This window comes from Oncorhynchus mykiss, chromosome 10, assembly GCF_057628025.1.
Source record: "Oncorhynchus mykiss isolate SJ-2025 chromosome 10, ASM5762802v1, whole genome shotgun sequence".
NCBI lineage: Eukaryota > Metazoa > Chordata > Actinopteri > Salmoniformes > Salmonidae > Oncorhynchus > Oncorhynchus mykiss.
This window is the reverse complement of record NC_143031.1, coordinates 76,524,484-76,550,879: the sequence shown is the minus strand read 5'-3', so window position 1 is coordinate 76,550,879 and position 26,396 is coordinate 76,524,484. Positions and strand designations below refer to the sequence as shown.

Below are 26,396 nucleotides of genomic sequence, written 5' to 3'. Positions count from 1 at the left end.
CACTCTGGAACAACATGACATCACCACTCTGGAACAACATCCCATCACCACTCTGGAACAACATGACATCACCACTCTGGAACAACATGACATCACCACTCTGGAACAATATGACATCACCACTCTGGAACAACATGACATCACCACTCTGGAACAATATGACATCACCACTCTGGAACAATATGACATCACCACTCTGGAACAACATCACATCACCACTCTGGAAAAACATCACATCACCACTCTGGAACAACATGACATCACCACTCTGGAACAACATCACATCACCACTCTGGAACAATATGACATCACCACTCTGGAACAACATCACATCACCACTCTGGAAAAACATCACATCACCACTCTGGAACAATATGACATCACCACTCTGGAACAACATGCCATCACCACTCTGGAACAACATCACCACTCTGGAACAACATGACATCACCACTCTGGAACAACATGACATCACCACTCTGGAACAATATGACATCACCACTCTGGAACAACATCACCACTCTGGAAAAACATGACATAACTACTCTGGAGCAACATGACATCACCACTGGAACAACATGACATCACCACTCTTGAACAACATGACATCACCACTCCGGCCCTAGTAAACTACAGATGACGGAATACAGCCCTGTACATAGTGTGGTCCTCTGTAGCTTGGTTTGTAGAGCATAGTGTTTGTAACGCCAGGATTGTGGGTTCGATTCCCGGGACCCATATGTGAAGTGTTTGCAAACGTGACAACAAGTTGCTTTGGATAAAAGTGTCTGCTAAATATCATGTAATAGTTATTTAATAAAAACATGGTTCTCATTACAATACGGTTGTATTCTGTTATCAAACAGTTTATGAGGGCAGCCTGGGGGGGGTCTGTGATTTAAAAAAAAAGAAGATATGTCATTAATTTACAAGTCCAAAAATGTATGTACCAATCGCAGACTGTAGCTTCCAACTTTATGTTTAATCCCCTCATCAATGTTCCCAGCTTTTACATTGTGGTGACAGTAACGAAGTCCATACATCCACTGTTATTGTAATACGGATGGGAAATAAGCAGAACTCATGTATGGTTAATATAATGAACAGATTATATGAGGATCAAGGAGACGGAACATTAAAACACATGACGATACATGCAGGAAGAGTTTAAGAGTTTAAATGGATGCATTATCAGTTAAATGCATCATTTTTTTTTTTTGTTATTCATATTTCATAGATATTTCATTTAGAAATAATAAAGCATTGAAACTCAAAACACAAACACAGATTGGACTCTACCTACGTGTGTATTTATCCTGCTGTTTTTACCAAACAAATGTAAATTATCATGATTAAGAAACACGCCCTCTCTGTCTCCATCTAGTGGTCATTATCATGATTAAGAAACACGCCCTCTCTGTCTCCATCTTGTGGTGATTATCATGATTAAGAAACACGCCCTCTCTGTCTCCATCTGGTGGTGATTATCATGATCTTCACTGTATCTACTGAACATACATCAGTTATCAGCTGCTATCACTGACTCTGTGACCTGTCCAACACAAACCCTTATTAACCCTTCAGAGTCATATAACGTTACCATGACAACATAACAGATACACACCTTACCAAGGGGGCCTTGGCAGAACCATCTGATACTGTCACTGTCCTCTCCCCTCTGTCTCCTGCCCCCTCCACTCCCAGGGGTAAAGCAGGTACTGTGTGTGTGTGTGTGTGTGTGTGTGTGTGTGTGTGTGTGTGTGTGTGTGTGTGTGTGTGTGTGTGTGTGTGTGTGTGCAGACTGGGGTCAGAGTCAAAGAGGTGAATATGGGTTGGTAATCTGTGATCAGGGCAGTGACAGGACAGGGTTTCCTAGGGACGTCATAAGGGGCTTCGCCCTCTAACTACTGTTATAAAACTGGGCTGAGCTGCCCAGCTAAGCAGAACTGTGAGACTGTGAACTTGTAAATACACTATAGCCCATATTAAAACACACACACATATTAAAACACAAGCATATTCACACATGTAACCTGTGAACATAGGATGTTGCCATGGAAACTGTTACGTGAGCTGATGGGTCAATGAGTCTGATGTCAGGTGCTTCTTGCGCTGGTTATCAAAACAACTCTTCAGAAAATTCCAGACAACCCACTGGACACAGATGTCAATTCAACTTCTATTCCACGTTGGTTCAACGTAATTTCATTAAAATGAAGTGGAAAGCATGTTGATTCAACCAGTGTGCGCCCAGTGGGTTATCTGTGACGAACGGTAATAAACGCTGATTACCTTTATCGACGCCAAATAGCAATCACAATCACCTGTCTGCATGCCTTGTGAAATAATGTCATCATACCGTAAAGTATCCACCCTAAAGTTAGTGCCATCCTCTCTCTAGTCATTCATGTTACCATCTGAAAGGAAAAAATGAAAAAATATCTTTAATAAGTTTCCTTTCAAAGTAATCACCTTCTTTGACATCAATAGTCCTCTCTTCAGACTTCCTGTGAAACTAGTACCATAAAACCATTCAGAATTCTTTCAAACCTCATTACTGATTTACAATAAAGAAAGATATGTAATGATTCTGCTTGGATAATCCCTCCAATAAAGACTGAATACAGTGTTGTGTGTGTGTATTTGTATTTATTATGGATCCCCATTGGCTGTTGCCAAGACCCCATCTACTCTTCCTGGGGTCCAATCACAATTAAATGCAATAATATAATACAACACATTATTATTTGGACTTGGAGAACTCTGGTGGCATGTATTGTGGGGTATGTATGGGTGTTTGAGCTGAGCGCTAGTCACTTAAATAGACAGCTTGTGATTTCAACCTGTCAATACCTCTCACAAAGACAAGCGGTGATGCAGTTCATCTCTACTCCACCATGAGCCTGGAGAGCTTGACATGTGTGTTATCAATGCTGGCTCTCCGTGTACATCTAAGTGTCGGTCATGCTGCTCTGTTTGGTCCAATTGTAATGTGTCTATGTCCCTCTTTTAGGCACTTGACTATATGACTGAACAGTAGTCAAGGGGTGACAGAACTAGGGCCTGTAGGACTTGTCTTGTTGATAGCAATGTCAAGAAAGCAGAGCAGCACCTCACTACAGACAGACCTCTCCCCATCTTAGCTACCATTACATCAATATGTTTTGACCATGACAGTTTACAATCCAGGGTTACCCCAAGCAGTTTAGTCTCCTTAATTTGCTCAATTTCCACATTATTCATTACAAGATTTAGATGAGCTTTATGGTTTAGTAAATGATTTGTTCCAAATACAATGTTTTTAGCGTGTGAATTATTTCTTGCCACCCATTCTGAAACTGACTGAGGCTCTTTGTTAAGTGTGGCAGTCATTTCAGTCACTGTAGTAGCTGACATGTATAGTGTTGAGTTACCCTCATACATAGACACACTGGCTTTACTCAAGCCAGTATCGTCAGTAAAGATTGAAAATCCTGACCTATGTGTGAGTGTTGAGTGAATGCCAAGAGAGTGTGCAAAGCTGTCATCAAGGCAAATGGTCTCTACTTTGAACAATCGCAAATATAAAATATATTTGGAATTGTTTAACACTTTTTTTGGTTATGTTTCATGTGTTATTTCATAGTTTTAATGTCTTCACTATTATTCTACAACATAGAAAATAGTAAAAATAAAGAAAAACCCTGGAATGAGTAGGTATGTCCAAACTTTTGACTGGTAGTGTAGGTAATGATTTGTAGGTAATCTAGGTAATGATGTTGTTACCAGGTTAGGTTCAGGGTAGCCCTGCCCCTCATGGTCCACATTGATTGATTGACATCTGATAAGAAGATTGGACATGTTGTGGCCATGGAAAACCCTAGAAGTTAATGATTAGTGTGTTCTGTAACACACAGACCTCACCCTCCTCCATCCCTGCCTGGCGGTACAGTCCAGTATATATACAGGTGTACTGTATCTTCCAGAGTGTTCCTCTACACTTTGGGTTACTGCTGCAACAGAGACAGGGAAAGAGGAAGAGATCCAACTACGCTAAAATAACCTGAGACGGTATGGAAGCTTTGAGAAGGTTTCTTCACATAACTAGTGTTATGATAATACAAAACAATTCAGAGGTCTTCATTTTCATTTTGGTTAACATTATATCTGTCATTTAAATGGTAAATGGTTTTAGTTCTTAGATTATAATATATTACGTTTTTTTAATTGTTTGTTTTAACAATATTCTCAGTTTTTGGTGCTTTGTCAAAATATATTTTCTCAACATTTATCAGTTCAGTGGAAAGATTGAATAAATGAATTGAATACAGACAATCAATTAATGGTCATATGTGTACAATCCTGTCAATCTGTGTACACCCTGGGATGATATATATATATATATATATATATATATATATATATATATATATTTTTTTTTTAAACCAAGAATGTATACAGATTGAGAGGGTTGTACATAATTTATACGACCATGATATATAGTATACATAGGATTCTACATATGACATACATTTAATCTCAAACAGAAAGCAGCAGTAAGGAGCAGAATTGTTCCATTTCCCACCAGCCTTTCAGTTCAACGTTCGCCTTTTAACACTCTGGGAACTAAAGGTATTCATCTAAGGGATATCGAGTACAAACGTCCCTGGTTGAGTTGAGCCATGGCCAAACACTATCTCTGAGGAGAACACTGTGCAACAGGGAATAACGTATGGTGGGGGGATAACAGCCTAGGAATATACATCTCTGTAATAGGAAATGCAGTATGTGCCAGAACAGGGGCTAAGCACTGGTCTATAATCAGTTTTGACAACGTCTAATTACATTTTACTGATGTATCATAAAGATGCTTCTGCATACTAACTACACCCTCAGTATAGGACATGTTGGGTTGTGGCCAAGAGGTTTAACAACAGGGGCTAAGTCAGGGATTTCCTCTCTCTCTCTCTCTCTCTCTCTCGCTCATGCTCTTTCTCTTTCTCTCTCTCTTGCTCTCTCTCTCTCTCGCTCACTCACCCCTCCATCCACCAGCCACCCCCCACTCCACAAAAGACTGATGATGTCACCGGTGCTGGGTGTATCCTTCCTGGCCCTGGTCCTATCAGGAGGAGCCTGGGCGTTTGCTCCCATTGGGGGCGGAGCCTCCACCCACGTCAGCATCACGGGAACAGCCGTGCTACAGAAGGTCACAGAGGTGTGCCGAACCATCGCCGAGACAGAGGGACGAGACTTCACCCCCACGGTAAGTGTGTGTGTGTGTGTGTGTGTGTGTGTGTGTGTGTGTGTGTGTGTGTGTGTGTGTGTGTGTGTGTGTGTGTGTGTGTGTGTGTGTGTGTGTGTGTGTGTGTGTGAAAGAGCAAGATTAAGAAAATAGAGAAGTGTGTCAGAATGTCTAACCTTTAACCTCTGACCTTTCCCTTTAGGGTAACTCTGCTGAGGAGCTGGTCCAGGCCTGCCTGGGACCCAAAGCAACAGGTGAAGTGTCAGCAGCTAAGTTCAAATCTGCCCTGAATGAGATCTACATACAGAACGGACAGGTGGACAGAGACTTTGTCAACAGGTTGGTGCTCCATTGATAGAGAATGAGGTTCACTTATCATGTCAACAGGTTGGTGCTCCATTGACAGAAAATGAGTTTCACTTATTATGTCAACAGGTTGGTGCTCCATTGATAGAGAATGAGGTTCCCTTATTATGTCAACAGGTTGGTGCTCCATTGATAGAGAATGAGGTTCACTTATTATGTCAACAGGTTGGTGCTCCATTGATAGAGAATGAGGTTAAAATATTATGTCAACAGGTTGGTGCTCCATTGATAGAGAATGAGGTTCCCTTATCATGTCAACAGGTTGCTGCTCCATTGATAGAGAATGAGGTTCCCTTATTATGTCAACAGGTTGGTGCTCCATTGATAGAGAATGAGGTTCACTTATTATGTCAACAGGTTGGTGCTCCATTGATAGAGGATGAGGTTCCCTTATCATGTCAACAGGTTGGTGCTCCATTGATAGAGAATGAGGTTCCCTTATTATGTCAACAGGTTGGTGCTCCATTGATAGAGCATGAGGTTCAGTTATTATGTCAACAGGTTGGTGCTCCATTGATAGAGAATGAGGTTCACTTATTATGTCAACAGGTTGGTGCTCCATTGATAGAGAATGAGGTTCCCTTATCATGTCAACAGGTTGGTGCTCCATTGATAGAGAATGAGGTTCCCTTATCATGTCAACAGGTTGGTGCTACATTGATAGAAAATGAGGATCCCTTATCATGTCAACAGGTTGGTGCTCCAATGATAGAGAATGAGGTTCAATTATTACGTCAACAGGTTGGTGCTCCATTGATAGAGAATGAGTTTCACTTATTATGTCAACAGGTTGGTGCTCCATTGATAGAGAATGAGGTTCCCTTATCATGTCAACAGGTTGGTGCTCCATTGATAGAGAATGAGGTTCACTTATTATGTCAACAGGTTGGTGCTCCATTGATAGAGAATGAGGTTCCCTTATCATGTCAACAGGTTGGTGCTCCATTGACAGAAAATGAGTTTCACTTATTATGTCAACAGGTTGGTGCTCCATTGATAGAGAATGAGGTTCCCTTATTATGTCAATAGGTTGGTGCTCCATTGATAGAGAATGAGGTTCACTTATTATGTCAACAGGTTGGTGCTCCATTGATAGAGAATGAGGTTCAAATATTATTTCAACAGGTTGGTGCTCCATTGATAGAGAATGAGGTTCCCTTATCATGTCAACAGGTTGGTGCTCCATTGATAGAGAATGAGGTTCACTTATTATGTCAACAGGTTGGTGCTCCATTGATAGAGAATGAGGTTCAGTTATTATGTCAACAGGTTGGTGCTCCATTGATAGAGGATGAGGTTCCCTTATCATGTCAACAGGTTGGTGCTCCATTGATAGAGAATGAGGTTCCCTTATTATGTCAACAGGTTGGTGCTCCATTGATAGAGAATGAGGTTCCCTTATTATGTCAACAGGTTGGTGCTCCATTGATAGAGAATGAGGTTCCCTTATTATGTCAACAGGTTGGTGCTACATTGATAGAGAATGAGGTTCAATTATTACATCAACAGGTTGGTGCTCCATTGATAGAGAATGAGTTTCCCTTATTATTTCAACAGGTTGGTGCTCCATTGATAGAGAATGAGTTTCCCTTATTATTTCAACAGGTTGGTGCTCCATTGATAGAGAATGAGGTTCACTTATTATGTAAAATGCTTGGAGTGCGTGGAATTAGCACAGGAGTGCAACAGATTCTTAATTTTTTTTAACTAGTTTTAAAAACAACTTAGTTTTCTTATCCAGCATATGTCACATGTCACATGACCCTTCTTCTAGTGGCTCTAATGTATGAACTTAATAAACAATTAATCATTGTCATTATTGTGCCAGTCCAAGTGAACATTTGGTGTATCACTCTTATAGCCGTTTTCTATATAAAACCAATTGATCATAATCTTTATTATAACAGCCCAGCCCATCACTTCAACTCAGAGGCGTTTGCTGAGGGCAGGCGCCTTATAACTGATGGGGTGGCCAGCATCAAGGCCAACATACAAAGGGAGAACTTCCAGGCTGCCAGAGAGACACTGGGGAGAGTACTGCACACACTACAGGTAAGAGGAGAGAGAGAGGGAGGGGGTGAAAGAGGGGATATGCAAACATTTCCAGTAGCTAGAGAGACACTGGGGAGAGTACTGTACACACTACAGGTAGCTAGAGAGACACTGGGGAGAGTACTGTACACAGTACAGGTAGCTAGAGAGACACTGGGGAGAGTACTGTACACAGTACAGGTAGCTAGAGAAACACTGGGGATAGGACTGTACACAGTACAAGTAGCTAGAGAGACACTGGGGAGAGTACTGTACACAGTACAGGTAGCTATAGAGACACTGGGGAGAGGACTGTACACAGTACAGGTAGCTAGAGAGACACTGGGGAGAGGACTGTACACAGTACAGGTAGCTAGAGAGACACTGGGGAGAGTACTGTACACAGTACAGGTAAGAGGAGAGAGAGGGGGGGGGGGTGAAAGAGGGGATATGCAAACATTTCCAGTAGCTATAGAGACACTGGGGAGAGTACTGTACACACTACAGGTAAGAGGAGAGAGAGGGGGGGGGGGGTGAAAGAGGGGATATGCAAACATTTCCAGTAGCTAGAGAGACACTGGGGAGAGTACTGTACACACTACAGGTAGCTAGAGAGACACTGGGGAGAGTACTGTACACACTACAGGTAGCTAGAGAGACACTGGGGAGAGTACTGTACACAGTACAGGTAGCTAGAGAGACACAGGGGAGAGGACTGTACACAGTACAGTTAGCTAGAGAGACACTGGGAAGAGGACTGTACACAGTACAAGTAGCTAGAGAGACACTGGGGAGAGTACTGTACACAGTACAGGTAGCTATAGAGACACTGGGGAGAGGACTGTACACAGTACAGGTAGCTAGAGAGACACTGGGGAGAGTACTGTACACAGTACAGGTAGCTAGAGAGACACTGGGGATAGGACTGTACACACTACAGGTAGCTAGAGAGACATTTGGGAGAGTACTGTACACAGTACAAGTAGCTAGAGAGACACTGGGGAGAGTTCTGTACACAGTACAAGTAGCTAGAGAGACACTGGGGAGAGTTCTGTACACAGTACAAGTAGCTAGAGAGACACTGGGGAGAGGACTGCACACAGTACAACTCTTCTCTAGTGCTCCTAAATATTTTGTTGTGCTCCTAACTTGTGTATGGCGCGGTAGGTAGCTTCGCGGTTATAGTGTTGGGCCAGTAACCGAAATGTTGCTGGATCGAATCCTTGAGCTAAAAAGGTACACATCTGTCTCTCTGCCCCTGAACAATGTTCCCCGGTAGGCCATCATTGTAATTAAACATTTGTTTTTAAGACTTGCCTAGTAAAATGAAGGTTAAAGACATTTTTTTTTACAAATAAATAAATAAAATAATAATAAATATTTTTGTCGCACCAGCGTGATTAGAGCCCTGTCTGCAAGTAAGGGGAGAGAGAAGGAGAGGGAGGGAGGAGTGGGAGAGGGAGAGAGAGGGATAGGGAGGAGTGGGAGAGGGAGAGAGAGGGATAGGGAGGAGTGGGAGAGGGAGAAAGAGGGAAGAGAGAGAGAGAGAGAGAGAGAGAGAGAGAGGAAGAAGGAGGAGTGGGAGAGAGAGGGAGAGGAATAGGGAGGAGTGGGAGAGGGAGAGAGAGGAGTGGGAGTGGGAGAGAGAGGAATAGGGAGGAGTGGGAGAGGGAGAGAGAGGAGTGGGAGTAGGAGAGATAGGAATAGGGAGGAGTGGGAGAGGGAGAGAGAGGAGTGGGAGTGGGAGAGAGAGGAATAGGGAGGAGTCCGAGTGGGAGAGAGAGGAGTGGAAGCAGGATAGGGAGGAGTGGGAGAGGGAGGAGAGAGAGGAGAGGGAGAGAGGGGAGTGGGAGAGGGAGAAGTGGGAGAGAGAGGAGAGGGAGAGAGGAAAGTGGGAGAGGGAGAGGGAGGAGTGGGAGAGGGAGGAGAGAGTGGAGAGGGACAGAGGGGAGTGGGAGAGGGAGGAGTGGGAGAAGGAGGAGAGAGATGAGAGGGAGAGAGGGGAGTGGGAGAGGGAGAGGGAGAGAGATGAGTGGGAAAGGGGGTGAAAGGGAAAGAGGGAGAAAGTCTGAACTTCCAGGAATGAAGGGAGATAAGGTAAGGACTAAAAGGATTGAGGAAGATGGGGAGGGGAGAAAACATGTCACCTCATTTCTCATTTCATATTTCACCTTGGCTCAAGTATTATCATCTGAACCAAGTTAACTTCTGTCTAGAGGTGTCTGTAATAGGGAATTAGATAGATAACTTTCCCACAGACACAGACTTGGTATATAACACATGTTTGTGTTTTGTCAGGATTTCTACAGCCACAGTAACTGGGTGGATCTGGGATACACTGAACCCTACGCCAACCTGATCCGCCCCGATCTCCCACTGGAAAACCTGGCAGGTAGGGAGGGCTTGAGTTAATGCAGCAACGAGGACAGCGAGGCATGGGATCCAACTGGAGTGATGTAGGTAGGGCAGGGAAGGAGAGAGGGTGGTTGGGCAGGGAATGAAGGAGGGAGGGTGATAGGGCAGGGAAGGAAGGAGGGAGGGTGGGTGTTAGGGCAGGGAAGGAAGGAGGGAGGGTGATAGGGCAGGGAAGGAAGGAGGGAGGGTGGGTGTTAGGGAAGGGAAGGAAGGAGGGAGGGAGGGGGGTGGTAGGGAAGGGATGAAGGGGGAAGGAGGGGGGGTGGTATTGCAGGAAGGAAGGAGGGAGGCGTGCTTGGAATGTTAGAGAAAAGTACGATAGCAGATTAAAAAGGAGAGACAAAGAGAGAAATCTGCTGCCACCTCTGGCTTCATGCGAAAGTGAGGTCATTAATTGTTTACAGGGAGTCTAAAGGGTAGACAGAGAGGGAAACAAACACATATAATCTCCTATGTTCAACAGAGCGAGATAAAGCTGAAGAGTCTGAGGGAATTATGGGTAAGAGAAAGGACGACCACGCCCATTTAGGGTTTAGGAGAGAGTGTGTGTGTGTGTGTGTGTGTGTGTGTGTGTGTGTGTGTGTGTGTGTGTGTGTGTGTGTGTGTGTGTGTGTGTGTGTGTATGTATGTGTGTGTGTGTGCGTGTGTGTGTGTGTGGGGGGGGGGGGGTAATGATTTGTGGTGGTAAATGATGTCCCTTGACAATTTAGTTAACTGTTATTTTATAAGAAAGCATTGTGATTTGGTCCGGTAGATGTTAAAACCCCGACCTGCAGTGACTGTGTCAGTGGGGGGTTCTGTTCCAACTCCATCCTGCCTAACATCCTTAATGAGAAGAAACTCACCTCTGGGTACATGGGGATCTTGTCCTCAGCTAAGCCTAAAGGTACACACACACACGCACACACACACACACACACACACACACACACACACACACACACACACACACACACACACACTACCTTCCCCAGATACCCACACACTCTCTGTATAACACCATCATCACCTCTCCTCCCCCAGGTAAGTGTAGTCATGGCGGTGCAGCTGACCTAACCAGCTCTGAGGTTCCTCGTGGAGGCATCAGCAAGGATGAGCGTCGCTCTGACAACGTGGCCCTGCACACTGCTGCTGTCACCATGGCAACGACCGCAACCCTCCGGCTGCTGGACGACATCCGGGGAGCCGCCGGTGACAACAACTACCTACGGTACGGAGCGGGGTAGAGGAGGGTGAAGGGGAGGAAAGGGGTAGAGGAGGGTGAAGGAGAGGAGAGGGGTAGAGGAGGGTGAAGGAGAGGAGAGGAGTAGAGGGGGGTGAAGGAGAGGAGAGGGGTAGAGGAGGGTGAAGGAGAGGAAGGGGTAGAGGAGGGTGAAGGGGAAGAGAGGGGTAGAGGGGGGTGAAGGAGAGGAAAGTGGGTGAAGGGGGAGAGAGGGGTAGAGGGTGGTGAAGGAGAGGAGAGGAGTAGAGGGGTGAAGGAGAGGAGAGGGGTAGAGGGGGGTGAAGGAGAGGAGAGGGGTAGAGGGGGGTGAAGGGGAGGAGAGGGGGTGAAGGGGAAGAGAGGGGTAGAGGGGGGTGAAGGAGAGGAGAGGGGTAGAGGGGGGTGAAGGGGAGGAGAGGGGTAGAGGGGGGAGAAGGGGAGGAGAGGGGTAGAGGGGGGAGAAGGGGAGGAGAGGGGGTGAAGGGGAAGAGAGGGGTAGAGGGGGGTGAAGGGGTGGAGAGGGGGGAAGAGGGAATTACCCATGTTGAAGTTACTCACAATCTATCTCTTTATCTCTCTCTCTCTCCCACAGCTTCATGGGCATAGCGAGATCGGCAGTGGTTGCTTTTGTGATCGACACTACGGGGAGCATGAGGGATGACATCCTTGAAGCCAAGAGAGTCGTCAATGAGATCATCGACAGCAAGAAGGGAACGCAGGATGAGCCCTCCCAGTACATCCTGGTCCCATTCAATGACCCAAGTAAAGCTGGCTTTACACTCCACCAAGCATTCTCCTTAGCAAAACATCACTGACAAACTCTGGCAGTCACCGAAATGCCTGTGTGATGTGTGGTTAAGTCAGGAAGTGGTTAGTGATCAGTGTGTGTTTGTGTGTGTGTGTAGAGTTCGGACCCCTGATAAGAACGACAAACCCTGATGTTATGAAAACAGAGATCGCTAAACTCAAAGCTGATGGAGGCGGAGACCTCCCTGAGATGTGCTTATCAGGCCTACAGGTACAGTGATTGACATGGCTATATTCCAATCAGCTTTCAGATATAGTCCCATTCTTTGTTTATAGTGCACCTGACAATAAATAAAGAAACTAAGCACCCCCCCCCCCTCTCTCTCTCTCTCTCTCTCTCTCTCTCTCTCTCTCTCTCTCTCTCTCTCTCTCTCTCTCTCTCTCTCCAGTTGGCGCTGACCGGTGCCCCTGCGTCGTCCCACATCTATGTTTTAGATGCCGTTGCCAAGGACATTGCGTTAAGGGACACCATCTTGGCCCTGATCAGGAGCACCAAGTCAACTGTGAGCACTTCCTCAAACACCTCCTCAAACACTTCCTGTTTTAGAAGAAACCATGTCCTGCAGTTCAGGATCTTATTAATTAGGGCACACAGTAGCAAAACGCAGCAAAATGTTTTGCAACGGCAAACAAAAACAAGCCATTCTTATTGGAGAGGTAGTCACTGCCTTTTTTTCTTTCATTCTTCATTTGGTGCCTAATGAATACGACCAGGCAAACTCTCTCAAACACACCTATGTGTCTCTCCAGGTGTCTTTCTTCATGACTGGTGCTGGTGCTGGTGCTAGAAGGAGGAGAAGTGGAGTAGAGTCCAGGGCAGCTACATTCGAGACCTACAAGGACCTGGCGCTGGCGTCTGGTGGTCAGGCCATTGGAGTCACCAAGGAAAATCTGCCCCAGGCCACTGACGTCATCATCGACTCCTCCACCTCCGCTCTGGTGAGTCAACACTGGTGGCCATTTTGATTTAGATCAGTAATTGATTTGGAATAATTCAAAACTTGATCAATTAAAAAACATGTGCTTTATAAATAATGAATTTTAGAAATGCCTAGACATAATTGTTATATCTATGAAAATTAAATCCTCCACGTTACAATAAAACAACAACATACCCTACATCACCTCTTCTTTCTATCCTCCTCTCTCATTCTGTCCTCCTCCTCCTCCTCCTCCTCAGGTGACAGTCCTACAGCGAGCGAGGAACCCAGGAAAAGCTGAGACATTCTCCTTCCTGCTGGACGAGTCTCTGAACAACATCACCATCTACATCACTGGAAAGTCCCTCACCTTCACCCTGAAGAACCCTGCAGGTGGGAACCTCCAACACCTACACACTGATCTAATATCAGTTTTCAGTTCACCTAACTGAATAGGATGACATTTCCCCTAGACACTGATCTAAGGTTAGTTTTCCCTCCTTAATGGTTACAGTTGACCTGTTTTGCGTGTTTACGTATGTATCTTAATGTTTTTAAAGCACAAAGCACATTTCAACAAGGTATCATGAACCAGGTATATCCCATTGACAGTATGTTTGACTGTCATCCTATTTGACTGTCACCCTCCTTGCCCCTACAGGTGTGACCCAGAAACAGAATGAGGTCAACGGGGAACTGGGGACTGTCCAGACGGTGGGCAACCTCTTCCGGGTCCGTCTGGCCTCCAACAAACAGACAGGATTATGGGAAATCAGCATGAACTCCAACCAGCCCTACACACTGAAGGTCACTGGTGAGTTACAGTAGAAATATATATGTTCTACTAAATATGTGTGTTATGCTCACGCTCAACACTAGATGGCAGCCTGGATACACACAGAGCCCAGACCTGGGTTTAAATAATCCATCACATGCACCAAATAAACTCAAAAAAAGAAATGTCAATTTTTCAGGACCCTGTCTTTCAAAGATAATTCGTAAAAATCCTAATAACTTCACAGATCTTCATTGTAAAGGGTTTTAACAATGTTTCCCATGCTTGTTCAATGAACCATAAACAATTAATGAACATGCACCTGTGGAACGGTCATTAAGACACTAACAGCTTACAGACGGTAGGCAATTAAGGTCACAGTTATGAAAATTTAGGACACTACAGAGGCCTTTCAACTGACTCAGAAGAAAGATGCCCACGGTCCCTGCTCATCTGTGCGAACGTGCCTTAGGACTGCAGATGTGGCCAGGGCAATACATTGCAATGTCCGTACGGTGACGCCTAATGTCCGTACGGTGACGCCTAATGTCCGTACGGTGACATTATTCAATTTCTGTTCGTCACGTCTGTGGAACTTGTTCAGTTTATGTCTCAGTTGTTGAATCTTGATATCTTCATACAAATATTTACACATTAAGTTTGCTGAAAATAAACGCAGCTAACAGTGAGGATGTTTTTATTTTTGCTGAGTTTACAACAGGTGTAGGTAGACCTTACTGTGAAATGCTTACTCATGAGCCCTTAACCAACAATTCAGAGTTTTAAAAAGTAAGTAAGAAAAAGCAAGAAAAAAACTGGTTCCGAGTCAATTTTCAGGGGTAAAGGTTCGTCGATGTAATTGAGGTAATGTCAAGAGAATTAAGTTCTCAGTGTTCATAAACCCAATTTAAATTGATTACTCAGCCTGATACCCAGAATTTCTAGGAAACTGGTTGAATCAGACGGAGGCCCAGCTACAATTGTCAGGAATGTTTATTTAGAGAGCTCTGGTCATAATACCATGTACAAAGGTTTATATACCGCTCATTTCGTCATAAATGTCCTTCCTCCTCCTCTCAGATACAATGGAAATATAGTTCACAAGCCTTCTCACATTGTCTGCCACCTGTGAAATAATCTACTACAAGACCAAGACCATAGTCTGGCTTTTTTATGGCGGTTTTTGAGCAGTGGCTTCTTCCTTGCTGAGCGGCCTTTCAGGTTATATCAATATAGGACTCGTTTTACTGTGGATATAGGTACTTTTGTACATGTTTCCTCCAGCATCTTCACAAGGTCCTTTGCTGTTGTTCTGGGATTGATTTGCACTTTTCGCACCAAAGTACGTTTATCTCTAGATGACAGAACGTGTCTCCCTCCTGAGCGGTATGACGGCTGCGTGGTCCCATGGTGTTTATACTTGCGTACTATTGTTTGTACAGATGAACTTGGTACCTTCAGGCATTTGGAAATTGCTCCTAAGGATGAACCAGACTTGTGGAGGTCTAGAAATGTTTTTCTGAGGTCTTGGCTGATTTCTTTTGATTTTCCCATGATGTCAAGCAAAGAAGTGCTGAGTTTGAAGGTAGGCTTTGAAATACATCCACAGGTACACCTCCAAATGACTCAAATGATGTCAGTTAGCCTATCAGAAGCTTCTAAAGCCATGACATTTTTTTCTGGAATTTTCCAAGCTGTTTAAAGGCACATTCAACTTAGTGTATGTAAACTTCTGACCCACTGGAATTGTGATACAGTGAATTATAAGTGAAAAAATCTGTCTGTAAACAATTGTTGGAAAAATGACTTTGTGTCATGCACAAAGTAGATGTCCTAACCAACTGCCAAAACTATAGTTTGTTAACAAGAAATGTGTGGAGTGGTTGAAAAACACGTTTTAGTGACTCCAACCTAAGTGTATGTAAACTTCAGACGTCAAATGTCTGCTATGTTTGGTATAGTTACATCAGACAGAAGGTTTCTTAATGCAAAAACAAAAGGAGGATGGATGTTTGGTCGTGGTGGATGGGTGGCTGTATTACGCAATCGTCTAGCATCCCAAAGGTTAATAACTCACCAGAACAATTTGAGCTAATTAGCAACTTTGTGTGTGTGTGTGTGTGTGTGTGTGTGTGTGTGTGTGTGTGTGTGTGTGTGTGTGTGTGTGTGTGTGTGTGTGTGTGTGTGTGTGTGTGTGTGTGTGTGTGTATGTGTGTGTATGTGTATGTGTGTGTGTGTGTGTGTGTGTGTGTGTGTGTGTGTGTGTGTGTGTGTATGTGTATGTGTGTGTGTGTGTGTGTGTGTGTGTGTGTGTATGTGTGTGTATGTGTATGTGTGTGTGTGTGTGTGTGTGTGTGTGTGTGTGTGTGTGTATGTGTGTGTATGTGTATGTGTGTGTATGTGTTTGTGTGTGTGTGTGTGTGTGTGTGTGTATGTGTATGTGTGTGTGTGTGTGTGTGTGTGTGTGTGTGTCCAGGTCAGAGTACCATTGCCTTCATTTATGACTTTGTGGAGACCTTCGATGGACCTCATCCAGGATATGCCCTCATCTCTGGCCGTCCACAAGCAGGTAAAACACTACAACATCATCTTAAAATCATCATTACCATATCAACCAGGTAATCTGTCAATCACAAATTTACTATGGCGACATCATGGCGACATCATCTACATGAATGCAGCTGCCACTTCATTACAGCCGTTAGAGGCTTGATCTTTGCGATCATTATGATCATTGCGCACATCGTTTGGCGAGAGGTTTTGCATCGATGTGTTCTCTATCAGAAAGTAGGCTGGCCCTCTTTGATGTTGTGTGGGTCGAAACAATACATTCTGTTTATGTATAAAGCCTACTTAATCAAAGTCATAAAAAGCCATTAATTGTAATTTGTAATAATCGATGTGAACAGTTACATAGCCACACCCTTCAAGATAATTTTCCTTCTCTCTCTCTCTCTCCCTCTTTTTCTCTCCCTACCCCTACACTCGTCCTCCTCTCTCTCTCCCTCTTTTTCTCTCCCTACCCCTACACTCGTCCTCCTCTCTCTCTCTCCCTCTTTTTCTCTCCCTACCACTACACTCGTCCTCCTCTCTCTCTCTCCCTCTTTTTCTCTCCCTACCCCTACACTCGTCCTCCTCTCTCTCTCTCCCTCTTTTTCTCTCCCTACCACTACACTCGTCCCCTTCTCAATCTCCCTTTTCTCCCCCTACCCCTACACTCGTCCTCCTCTCTCTCTCTCCCTCTTTTTCTCTCCCTACCACTACACTCGTCCTCCTCTCTCTCTCTCCCTCTTTTTCTCTCCCTACCCCTACACTCGTCCTCCTCCCTCTCTCTCCCTCTTTTTTTCTCCCTACCCCTACACTCGTCCCCTTCTCAATCTCCCTTTTTCTCTCCCTACCGCTACACTCGTCCTCCTCTCTCTCTCTCTCCCTCCCTCTCTTTCCCTCCGTTCCTCCTCTCTTCTCTCCTTCTCCCAGGTATGCCTGCCATGCTGTTGGTATCAGTGTTGGGCAGAAAGGGCCCAGCCTCTGTCAAGGTGGCCAACGTTGCCTTGGTGACAGTGTCAGGGTCAGAGGTCGTATGTGGGGCCCTGGAAGACATGGGCAACGGGGAGATCCTAGTTACGGTAACCAATGTCCCTGCGGGGGAGTTTGTGGTGCTGCTGAACGGGACAGATGTGGTCTCCTCCACCGTGTTCCAGAGACAGTCCACCACTCAGATGTCCGTCTCCAAGGTTACCATCAAGGTAAGTGATGATGACACACTTCCTGTTTCCATTGAAAAACGGCTTTCATTTGTAAATCGTGAAGGAGTCTATACTGCATGTTGGGATAGTGTTAGACAAAAACCATGGTCATAGACAATTATAGACCATATCAGAAAGAAAAACATGACTGACTATTACTCCCTAAACATGTAGTACTGTGGTACTGTGGGCCTACTACTATAAATTACAACATGGACTTTCTAAGCACAGAAATGTGTCTCTGTAAATGGGCCAACAAACAAAAAGTGGACCTCACAACAACTCCTCAACAATTCCTCTTTCGGGTTCTTCTTGTCTTCTCAGGCCGTGGTGGACAGAAGCATGGAGCCTGGTAAAACCTTCACCCTTCCCTTCACCGTCATGACCGACGCCACTGGAGGCAGCTACACAATCAGTGGCAGAAACGACCGAGACTTCAAAATGAACGTCCCTGGCAGGTAGGGATCAGGTCTGTAATAATCTGAGACTGGTCCCAGATCTGTTTGTTCTGTTTGTCTTGCCAACTCCTATGGTCATTGTCACGTGGCACATTGACCATAGGCGTTGGCAATTTAAGCACAAACAGATCTGGGACCAGGTTATCTGGTTAAAATTAGCTTCTTCTCTGCTAGCAAAATGACTCAACATGACTAATTATTGTCCTCTCTTGGCATCACTTGTATTGACACTTAATGCTAACCCGTTGCTGCTGCTAACTTATCAGCATCGATGTGACCACCGAAGGAAACGCCACCGGTGAACTGACCATCACGGTGCCCGCCAACACCCCCTCAGGAACAGACGTCACCCTGACCATCGAGGCTGTGGCCCCCGGGGCGTCCGACTCCAACTACGCCGTCCTGCGCCTCTCTGTCGTCACCAAGGTAACCTCAGATATATGTACAGATATATATTTAAATATATTATCCTGGACAAAAATAAATTCAACATGAAACAATAGTGAAGAGTTACAGTTCATATAAGGAAATCAGTCAATTTAAATAAATTCATTAGGCCCTAATCTATGGATTTCACATGACTGGGAATACAGACATGCATCTGTTGGTCACAGATAACTTAGGGGTGTGGATCAGAAAACCGGTCAGTATCTGGTGTGACCATCCATTTGCCGCAGGCAGAGCGACACATTTTCTTCGCATAGAGTTGATCAGGCTGTTGATTGTGGCCTGTAGAATGTCGTCCCACTCATCTTCAATGGCTGTCCAAAGTTACTGGATATTGGCGGGAACTGGAACACGCTATTGTACACGTCGATCCAGATCATCCCAAACATGCTCAATGGGTGACATGTCTGGTGAGTATGCAGGCAATGGAACTGCAACATTTTCAGCTTCCAGGAATTGTGTACAGATCCTTGTGACATGTGGCCGTACATTATCATGCTGAAACATGAATGGCACGACAATGGGCCCCGGGATCTCGTCACGGTATCTCTGTACATTCAAATTGCCATTGATAAAAAATGCAATTGTGTTCATCATCTGTAGCGTATGCCTACCTATACCATAACCCCACCGCCACCACGGTGCACTCTATTCACAACGTTGACATCAGAAATTAGCTCGCACACACAACACATGGTCTGCGGTTGTGAGGCCAGTTGGACGTACTGCCAAATTCTCTAAAACAAAATTATGGTACGGCTTATGGTAGATAAATTAACATTCAATTCTCTGGCAACATCTCTGATGGATATTCCTGCAGTCAGCATGCAGGAATATGTGTTGTATGACAAAACTGCCCATTTTAAATTAGCCTTTTATTGTCCCCAGCACATGGTGCACCTGTGTAATGATCAGGCTGTTTAATCGGCTTCTTTATATGCCACACCTGTCAGGTGGATGGATTATCTTGGAAAAAGAGAAATGCTCCCTAACAGGGATGTAAACAAATTTGTTCACAACATTTGAGAGAAATACACTTTTTGTTTTTATATTTCTGTGATTTTTTATTTCAGTTCACGAAATATGGGACTAACACCTTACATGTTGAGTTAATATTTGTTAATAGTTGTTAATAGTTGTATAGAACCCTGTGTGTACATTCTAATGTGACATAACAATGGGTGTAGAAATGTAAGATAGTAGAGGTATAGATAAAGATACACTAGAGAGCTGAGAGGCCTATATGGGCCGTCTCCACTATATGGGCCGTCTCCACTCTATGGGCCATCTCCACTCTATGGGCCGTCTCCACTATATGGCCCGTCTCCACTCTATGGGCCGTCTACACTATATGGCCCGTCTCCACTATATGGGCCGTCTCCACTATATGGGCCGTCTCCACTATATGGGCCGTCTCCACTATATGGGCCGTCTCCACTATATGGGCCGTCTCCACTCTATGGGCCATCTCCACTCTATGGGCCGTCTCCACTATATGGCCCGTCTCCACTATATGGCCCGTCTCCACTATATGGCCCGTCTCCACTCTATGGGGCGTCTCCACTATATGGGGAGTCTCCACTATATGGCCCGTCTCTACTATATGGCCCGTCTCTACTATATGGCCCGTCTCCACTCTATGGGGCGTCTCCACTATATGGGGAGTCTCCACTATATGGCCCGTCTCTACTATATGGCCCGTCTCTACTATATGGCCCGTCTCCACTATATGGGGCGTCTCCACTCTATGGGCCATCTCCACTCTATGGGGCGTCTCCACTCTATGGGGCGTCTCCACTCTATGGGGCGTCTCCACTATATGAGGCGTCTCCACTCTATGGGGCGTCTCCACTCTATGGGGCGTCTCCACTCTATGGGGCGTCTCCACTCTATGGGCCATCTCCACTATATGGGGCGTCTCCACTATATGGGCCGTCTCCACTATATGGGCCGTCTCCACTATATGGGGTGTCTCCACTCTATGGGGCGTCTCCACTCTATGGGCCATCTCCACTATATGGGGCGTCTCCACTATATGGCCCGTCTCCACTATATGGCCCGTCTCCACTATATGGCCCGTCTCCACTATATGGGCCGTCTCCACTCTATGGCCCGTCTCCACTATATGGCCCGTCTCCACTATATGGCCCGTCTCCACTTCCAAATAGCCTACTTTCCTCATCTCTTCTCCCTCATCATCATGATCACGGTCTCTCCTCTTTCTCTCTCTTTTTTCTCTCTCCTCCCTCTCAATTCAATTCAATTCAAGGGGCTTTATTGGCATGGGAAACATATTGACAAAGCAAGTGACATTTGACATTGACAAAGCAAGTGAAGTAATATAATATACAAAAGTGAAATAAACAATAAAAATGAACAGTAAACATTACACTCACAGAAGTTCCAAAAGAATAAAGACATTTCAAATGTCATATTATGTACTGCATGTTAAAGAGAGTGGGGCTTACGCTGCATCCCTGTCTCACCCCACGGCCCTTTGGAAAGAAATGTTTATGTTTTTTGCCTATTTTAACCGCACACTTGTTGTTTGTGTACATGGATTTTATAATGGCATATATTTTTCCCAAACACCACTTTCCATTTATTTGTATAGCAGACCCTCATGCCAAATTGAGTCAAAGGCTTTTTTTTTAAATCAACAAAGCATGAGAAGACTTTGCCTTTGTTTTAGTTTGTTTGTTTGTCAATTAAGGTGTGTAGTGTGAATATGTGGTCTGTTGTACCGGGGTTGGGGTGCATGGGGTGGGCAGTTAGGGCATAGGTCTGATCTGAGGGGTCCTAAATGGGGTGTGGACATGGTTGACTTGTGGGGGTGTTGATTGGTTGGGGTGGTTGGGGTGGGGCTGTGTATGTGTCTGGTGGTGTTGTGGTCTGGATGTTGGCCCTCTCGGCATGTGTCCTCTATGTGTACTTCTGGGGGGGTCCAACAGGTCTGGGAGTGTGTCTCGCTGGTCTGGTTGGGGTGTCTATTGATCTGTTTCTCCTATGTGAAGTGTTGCGGCTGCGTTTGAGAGTGATGTCCTTTGGAGTCCGGGTGAAGGTGGCACACTGCTGCCTTGTTTAGGTGGACCTGAACATAAAGGCTGTTTAAGTCCAGGGTGGAGTGGTGGACCAGGTAAACATTTGGTTTTGAGGCACAGTCATGGGAAATACTTGTGTTTACCCGCTGTATGGTAGCAGGGTGGAAGTATTTTTGTGGTAGCAGGGTGGAGATAACCACTTGTGCATTGGGGAAAGTAGAAGAAGATTTTTCAATCACTCCCTTCAGTGCTGTGGCCACCCTTTCTTGCTGTGTTCTCAGGTCAATTGTGCCTGTGTGTATTATTATGTGGCTAGGTGAACATAGTTGGTCCTCAGACCGAAGGTCTAGGGCGCGCTGGGTGTTTGGACACCAGAGTTTAGAGACTGTGTGTTTGAAAAAAGTTTATTTTCTTCTATAAATTTCCCATTTGAGTCCATAAGGTATACAATCTGTGTATTGTGTATGTCCTCAGTGGGTGTGGGGGGGGGGGGGGGTGAGATCCCCTTGGCTTGGGGTTCTTCATTTGTCTGTTCTGCTGTGATGTCGACGCTATGGTCAGGGTCTGGGGTGGACTATTCTGCTGTGATGTCGACGCTATGTTCAGGGTCTGGGGTGGACTGTTCTGCTGTGGTGTCTTGACTTTTGTCGGGAGCTGAGGTGGGCTGTTCTGCTGGCTTCTGCTGGCCACCTCTCCAGTGGGTTGTTCTCTGTCACCCGCCATCCCCCTCACCCCCTCCTCCATCAGTCTGATCCTCTCCTCCAGCAGTCTGATCCTCTCCTCCATCAGTCTGATCCTCTCCTCCAGCAGTCTGATCCTCTCCTCCATCAGTCTGATCCTCTCCTCCAGCAGTCTGATCCTCTCCTCCATCAGTCTGATCCTCTCCTCTAGTGCTCTGTTCTTCTCCTGCTCTTGCTTTTTATATTGTTGAAGTTGTCTCACCACGGTCCAGAGTGCAGATACATATCTCTCCACCTCCAGCTCTCCGGGTCTGGTTAAGGGGTGTTGTTGTGCTGGACTGTTGTCTGGGTCTGTGCTGACTGGAGTGTAAAACCTTGCTGTTCCAGCTCCACCTGTTTTACCTCCAGCTGGGTGAATGTATCCTTCGTGTCAGTGAGGGAGTAGTACTCTGTGCTGGAAGGTTGACCTTCCGCTTGGAGTTGCTCGTCTGTGGGGTTATATAATGAAGAGGTCTGGTCTGACCCGCTCGGGTCTAGGGAGAGCTTCTCCTGCTGGGAAATTCTTTGATTAGGTGAAAGTCTGAAACTGTTTGAGGTTGACCTGTACCTGTTCCAGACTTATAGATATTTATATTAGCTGACTCTGAGTCCTCGCTGTCTAGAATCTTGATTTTCTACCCCTCATTAACACCCCCCCTCTTAACAGAGGGGTAGTGTGTTAGTGTAGCACTGTGCCATGCCAGGGCATGGTTTGTGTGGAAGATGAGGTTGCGGATGTTCCCATTTTTATAATAGTCAGCAAAAAAGTGTCTCTTGATTTTCCACAAGGAGCTTCATTTTGGGATCTTTTCTTGCCTTTTCATTCTTTACATACACAGGGTACTGTATTTTAATTACATCTGAACAGCGGGATGCAGCTTCTAAGGCCTCTCCATTTGGTTGGAGTAGACTGTTCGACTCTCCTGCCATTGTTGGGCTAAAGGGCATTGACACCTCTCGCTCAATTTATCATTCAGTCCTTATAAAGTAATGTAATGTATTTTTCTTCTTGGCTTTTGGAAATAAAATATAGCTTCAGACTAAACATTACTCACTCAGTTCCAGGTTTGATGGTGTTTCAGGTTTCTGTTGTTTTCTAGAGCATTTGCTGTATGGCGTTGGAATAATAATCTTTGGTAGTTGTAATCCTTCCAGGTGATTCCGTAATTCCGTCCAAAATTAGGTTGTATGTTTTGAGTTTGATTTGGAGTGAAGGTTATGTTGTAGAGGGTAGCATCCTGTGTATGTTCCTGACAAAAAAATCATGATCATGACCTCTTTCCCTCTCTCTCTGTGTCTCCCCCCCCCCCCCCCCCCCCCCACCAAGGTGACAGATTTCACCCCTCCCCAATGTGAGGTGGTCAGCGTCTCGGTGGTCGACTGCCCAGCTGACCCAGCAGCCTGCAGCTCCGCCTTCTGGCAGCTCTCTGCCAACCTGACTGATGGCGTCAATGGCACGGGCATCACCAGAGTCACACACCGCCAGGGAGTGGGCAACCTTACCCACACGGACCTGAAGCAGATGGTCGTTGCAGCAGCGTTCAACGCTTCGTGCTGCTCTCTGACAGTGGAGCTGGTGGCGGTGGACAAAGCCATGAATGTCGGCACCTGCCGGTTTTCCATCGTCCGCAACGCGGGACCGCCCTCCATGGCTCTGTCCCTCCCACTGTTGGTGTGTCTGCTGGTCTCTGCCTTCTTCACTACGTCCATCAGAGACTTACTTATCTGATCTAATGCTGCGTTAATAACCAAGTGTGAAGGTGGAAATTGCCCGTTGTGAAGTTGTAAATACCTGTTGGATTCATTCACGTGCTTTGAACTCGTTGAGAAACGCAAATTGGTCAACAAGCTACTTTAACTTCTTGAATCTACTTGAGACGCACATGTCCCAAGTAGGCACCTGGAAATGCAAATGCGCTACGCTAAATGCTAAATGTACTCGTTAAAACTCAAACCTTGATCAAAATTCACAAGCAGGGTATTAAATTAAAGCTACACTCGTTGTGAACCTAGCCAGCAAGTCAGATTTTTAAAATGCTTTTCGGCGAAAGCATCAGAAGCTATTATCTGATAGCATGCACCCCCCAAAATGCCAGCTCGACACGTAAACAACAGATTTTGCGATAGACGGCGCTACCCAAAACGCAGAAATAAAATATAAAACATTCATTACCTTAGACGAGCTTCTTTCTTGGCACTCCTATATGCCCCATAAACATCACTATTGGGTCTTTTTTTCGTTTAAATCGGTCCATATATACCCAAAATAGCTTTGTATAGAAGTAGTGTCATTCAGAAAAATTCATCGTTTTTAAACGCTGCGTAATTTTTTAAAATTAAAAAAGTCGACGATAAACTTTCACAAAACACTTCGAAATCCTTTTGTAATCCAACTTTAGGTATTAGTAAACGTTTATAATCTATCAAAACGATTACAGGGCGATGTCTCTTCAATAGGTCCTCACTTGAAAAACAATGCAATCTGATCTCTCCTTAAACTGCATCCGGGTGAAGACTGGAGAACTTGGGGTCAGACGGATGGATTTTCCAACAATTAATTCGATTGAAAATTAGTACAATGGCGCCATCGTGCGGAATTTGTAGACGGTGCAGGCAAATTCCCATTAAATTCTGTTCTCCTTTAACAACTGGTGGAAGTGACTTATGGAAATTATTTTTTGCTTTCAGAGAGCAGTTTTTCTTGCGTTTTTCAATGAAACACACGCTCTGTTATAGTCACAGCCGTGATTTAACCAGTTTTATAAACTTCAGAGTGTTTTCTATCCACACATACTAATCATATGCATATACTATATTCCTGGCATGAGTAGCAGGACGCTGAAAAGTTGCGCGATTTTTAACAGAATTTTCAAAAAAGGGGGGGGTAGATGTAACAGGTTTTAACCATGAACTAAAAGTACAGCTATCACGCTTTTAAACATATTAGAGTGTTCAAAAACCATTTTAATAATAATGTTTTGTTGTCGCATCTAACTGCTGAACATGATGTTATTGAGTTAATTTCCTTAGTAGGTGACGTTAGAGGTCAGCATGTGGGAGAAGACGTAGCTCAGGGATGATAGACTAGTAGTTACCAGTTGGAGGGGCATTCAAGCTGATTTTCCCAGTCGTATGTGGTAAATACCACCTTCCCACGTGGTTATGAACGCAGGGTAAGGCTCATGTATCGACTGCCTGACCAATGCTGCCTCTTGAAGTTAAAAGGTTATGCTCCAGGCGAGCTCCATCGCAGACATTGCATTGCATCAACAATGGTTTGTGTGACAAAGACAACATTTAAATGAATGTCACTTTAAAAACTGCCAACAGTACTCTCTCTCTCTAAGCACTTTCTCAACATGTTATTTGCACTGTAAGATTGATGTTTAATTTTTGTATCATAATGTAATTCTCCAGTTACATCTCAGTTATGAATAAAAAGCTACTGTGTGAATGACTACTGTGTGAGTGACTCATGTTAGTTGTTTTGTTATAATACGTAGATAGTTTAGTAGCCATGTGAAACCGGCCTGATCTCGATAGCTCACATTCAGTTTCTCTTCACGTATTAAACTAATCAGCTGTTAGTCTGCTTGACTAGGCTAGTAGTTATTAATTTGTAAACATTTCTAAAAACATCATTCCACTGACACTTTGGGGTATTGTGCGTAGGCCAGTGATGCAAACTTAATGATGGTGTTGGAGAAGTGCGTGGCCAGGCACCGTGTGTCGTGCGTGGCCAGGCACCGTGTGTGAACAGGGAGTAGAGGAAGGGACTAAGCACGCACCCCTGTGGGGCCCCAGTGTTGATGGTCAGCGTGGCAGATGTGTTGTTTAATACATTTCATGTTAAATCAATTGAATTCAATTTTGCTGCTTGTAGCCTATGCTATTGTCTGTAATTTGCCTCAATATATTTTATTATGTGTAGCCTAACATGCGTGCAATTATGTGATCTATATTTTGGAGGAACATCCCATCACCACTCTAGAACAACGTGATATCACCACTCTGGAACAACATGACATCACCACTCTGAAACAACATCACTACTCTGGAACAACATGACATCACCACTCTGGAACAACATCACCACTCTGGAACAACATCCCCACTCTGGAACAACATCACATCACCACTCTGGAACAACATCCCATCACTCTGGAACAACATGACATCACCACTCTGGAACAACATGACATCACCACTCTGGAACAGCATCCCATCACTCTGGAACAACATGACATCA

At 44.9% G+C, this 26,396-nt stretch overlaps 1 protein-coding gene across 1 annotated transcript; it reads left to right on the top strand.

Annotated features, from left to right (window-relative positions):
• The first annotated feature begins 3,914 nt into the window (after nucleotides 1–3,914).
• LOC149980317 (von Willebrand factor A domain-containing protein 7-like) lies at nucleotides 3,915–25,604 on the top strand. The gene is made up of 18 exons (XM_090187999.1): nucleotides 3,915–4,050; nucleotides 5,032–5,242; nucleotides 5,424–5,560; nucleotides 7,495–7,639; nucleotides 9,917–10,010; nucleotides 10,788–10,919; nucleotides 11,057–11,243; nucleotides 11,827–11,996; nucleotides 12,140–12,252; nucleotides 12,431–12,544; nucleotides 12,792–12,980; nucleotides 13,222–13,354; nucleotides 13,623–13,775; nucleotides 16,213–16,305; nucleotides 17,214–17,482; nucleotides 17,807–17,940; nucleotides 18,207–18,366; nucleotides 23,475–25,604. Exons 2-18 carry the CDS (start codon nucleotides 5,057–5,059, stop codon nucleotides 23,874–23,876), a joined length of 2,811 nt encoding a protein of 936 aa, XP_090044125.1. The 5' UTR covers nucleotides 3,915–4,050; nucleotides 5,032–5,056; the 3' UTR covers nucleotides 23,877–25,604.
• The last annotated feature ends 792 nt before the right edge of the window (nucleotides 25,605–26,396 follow it).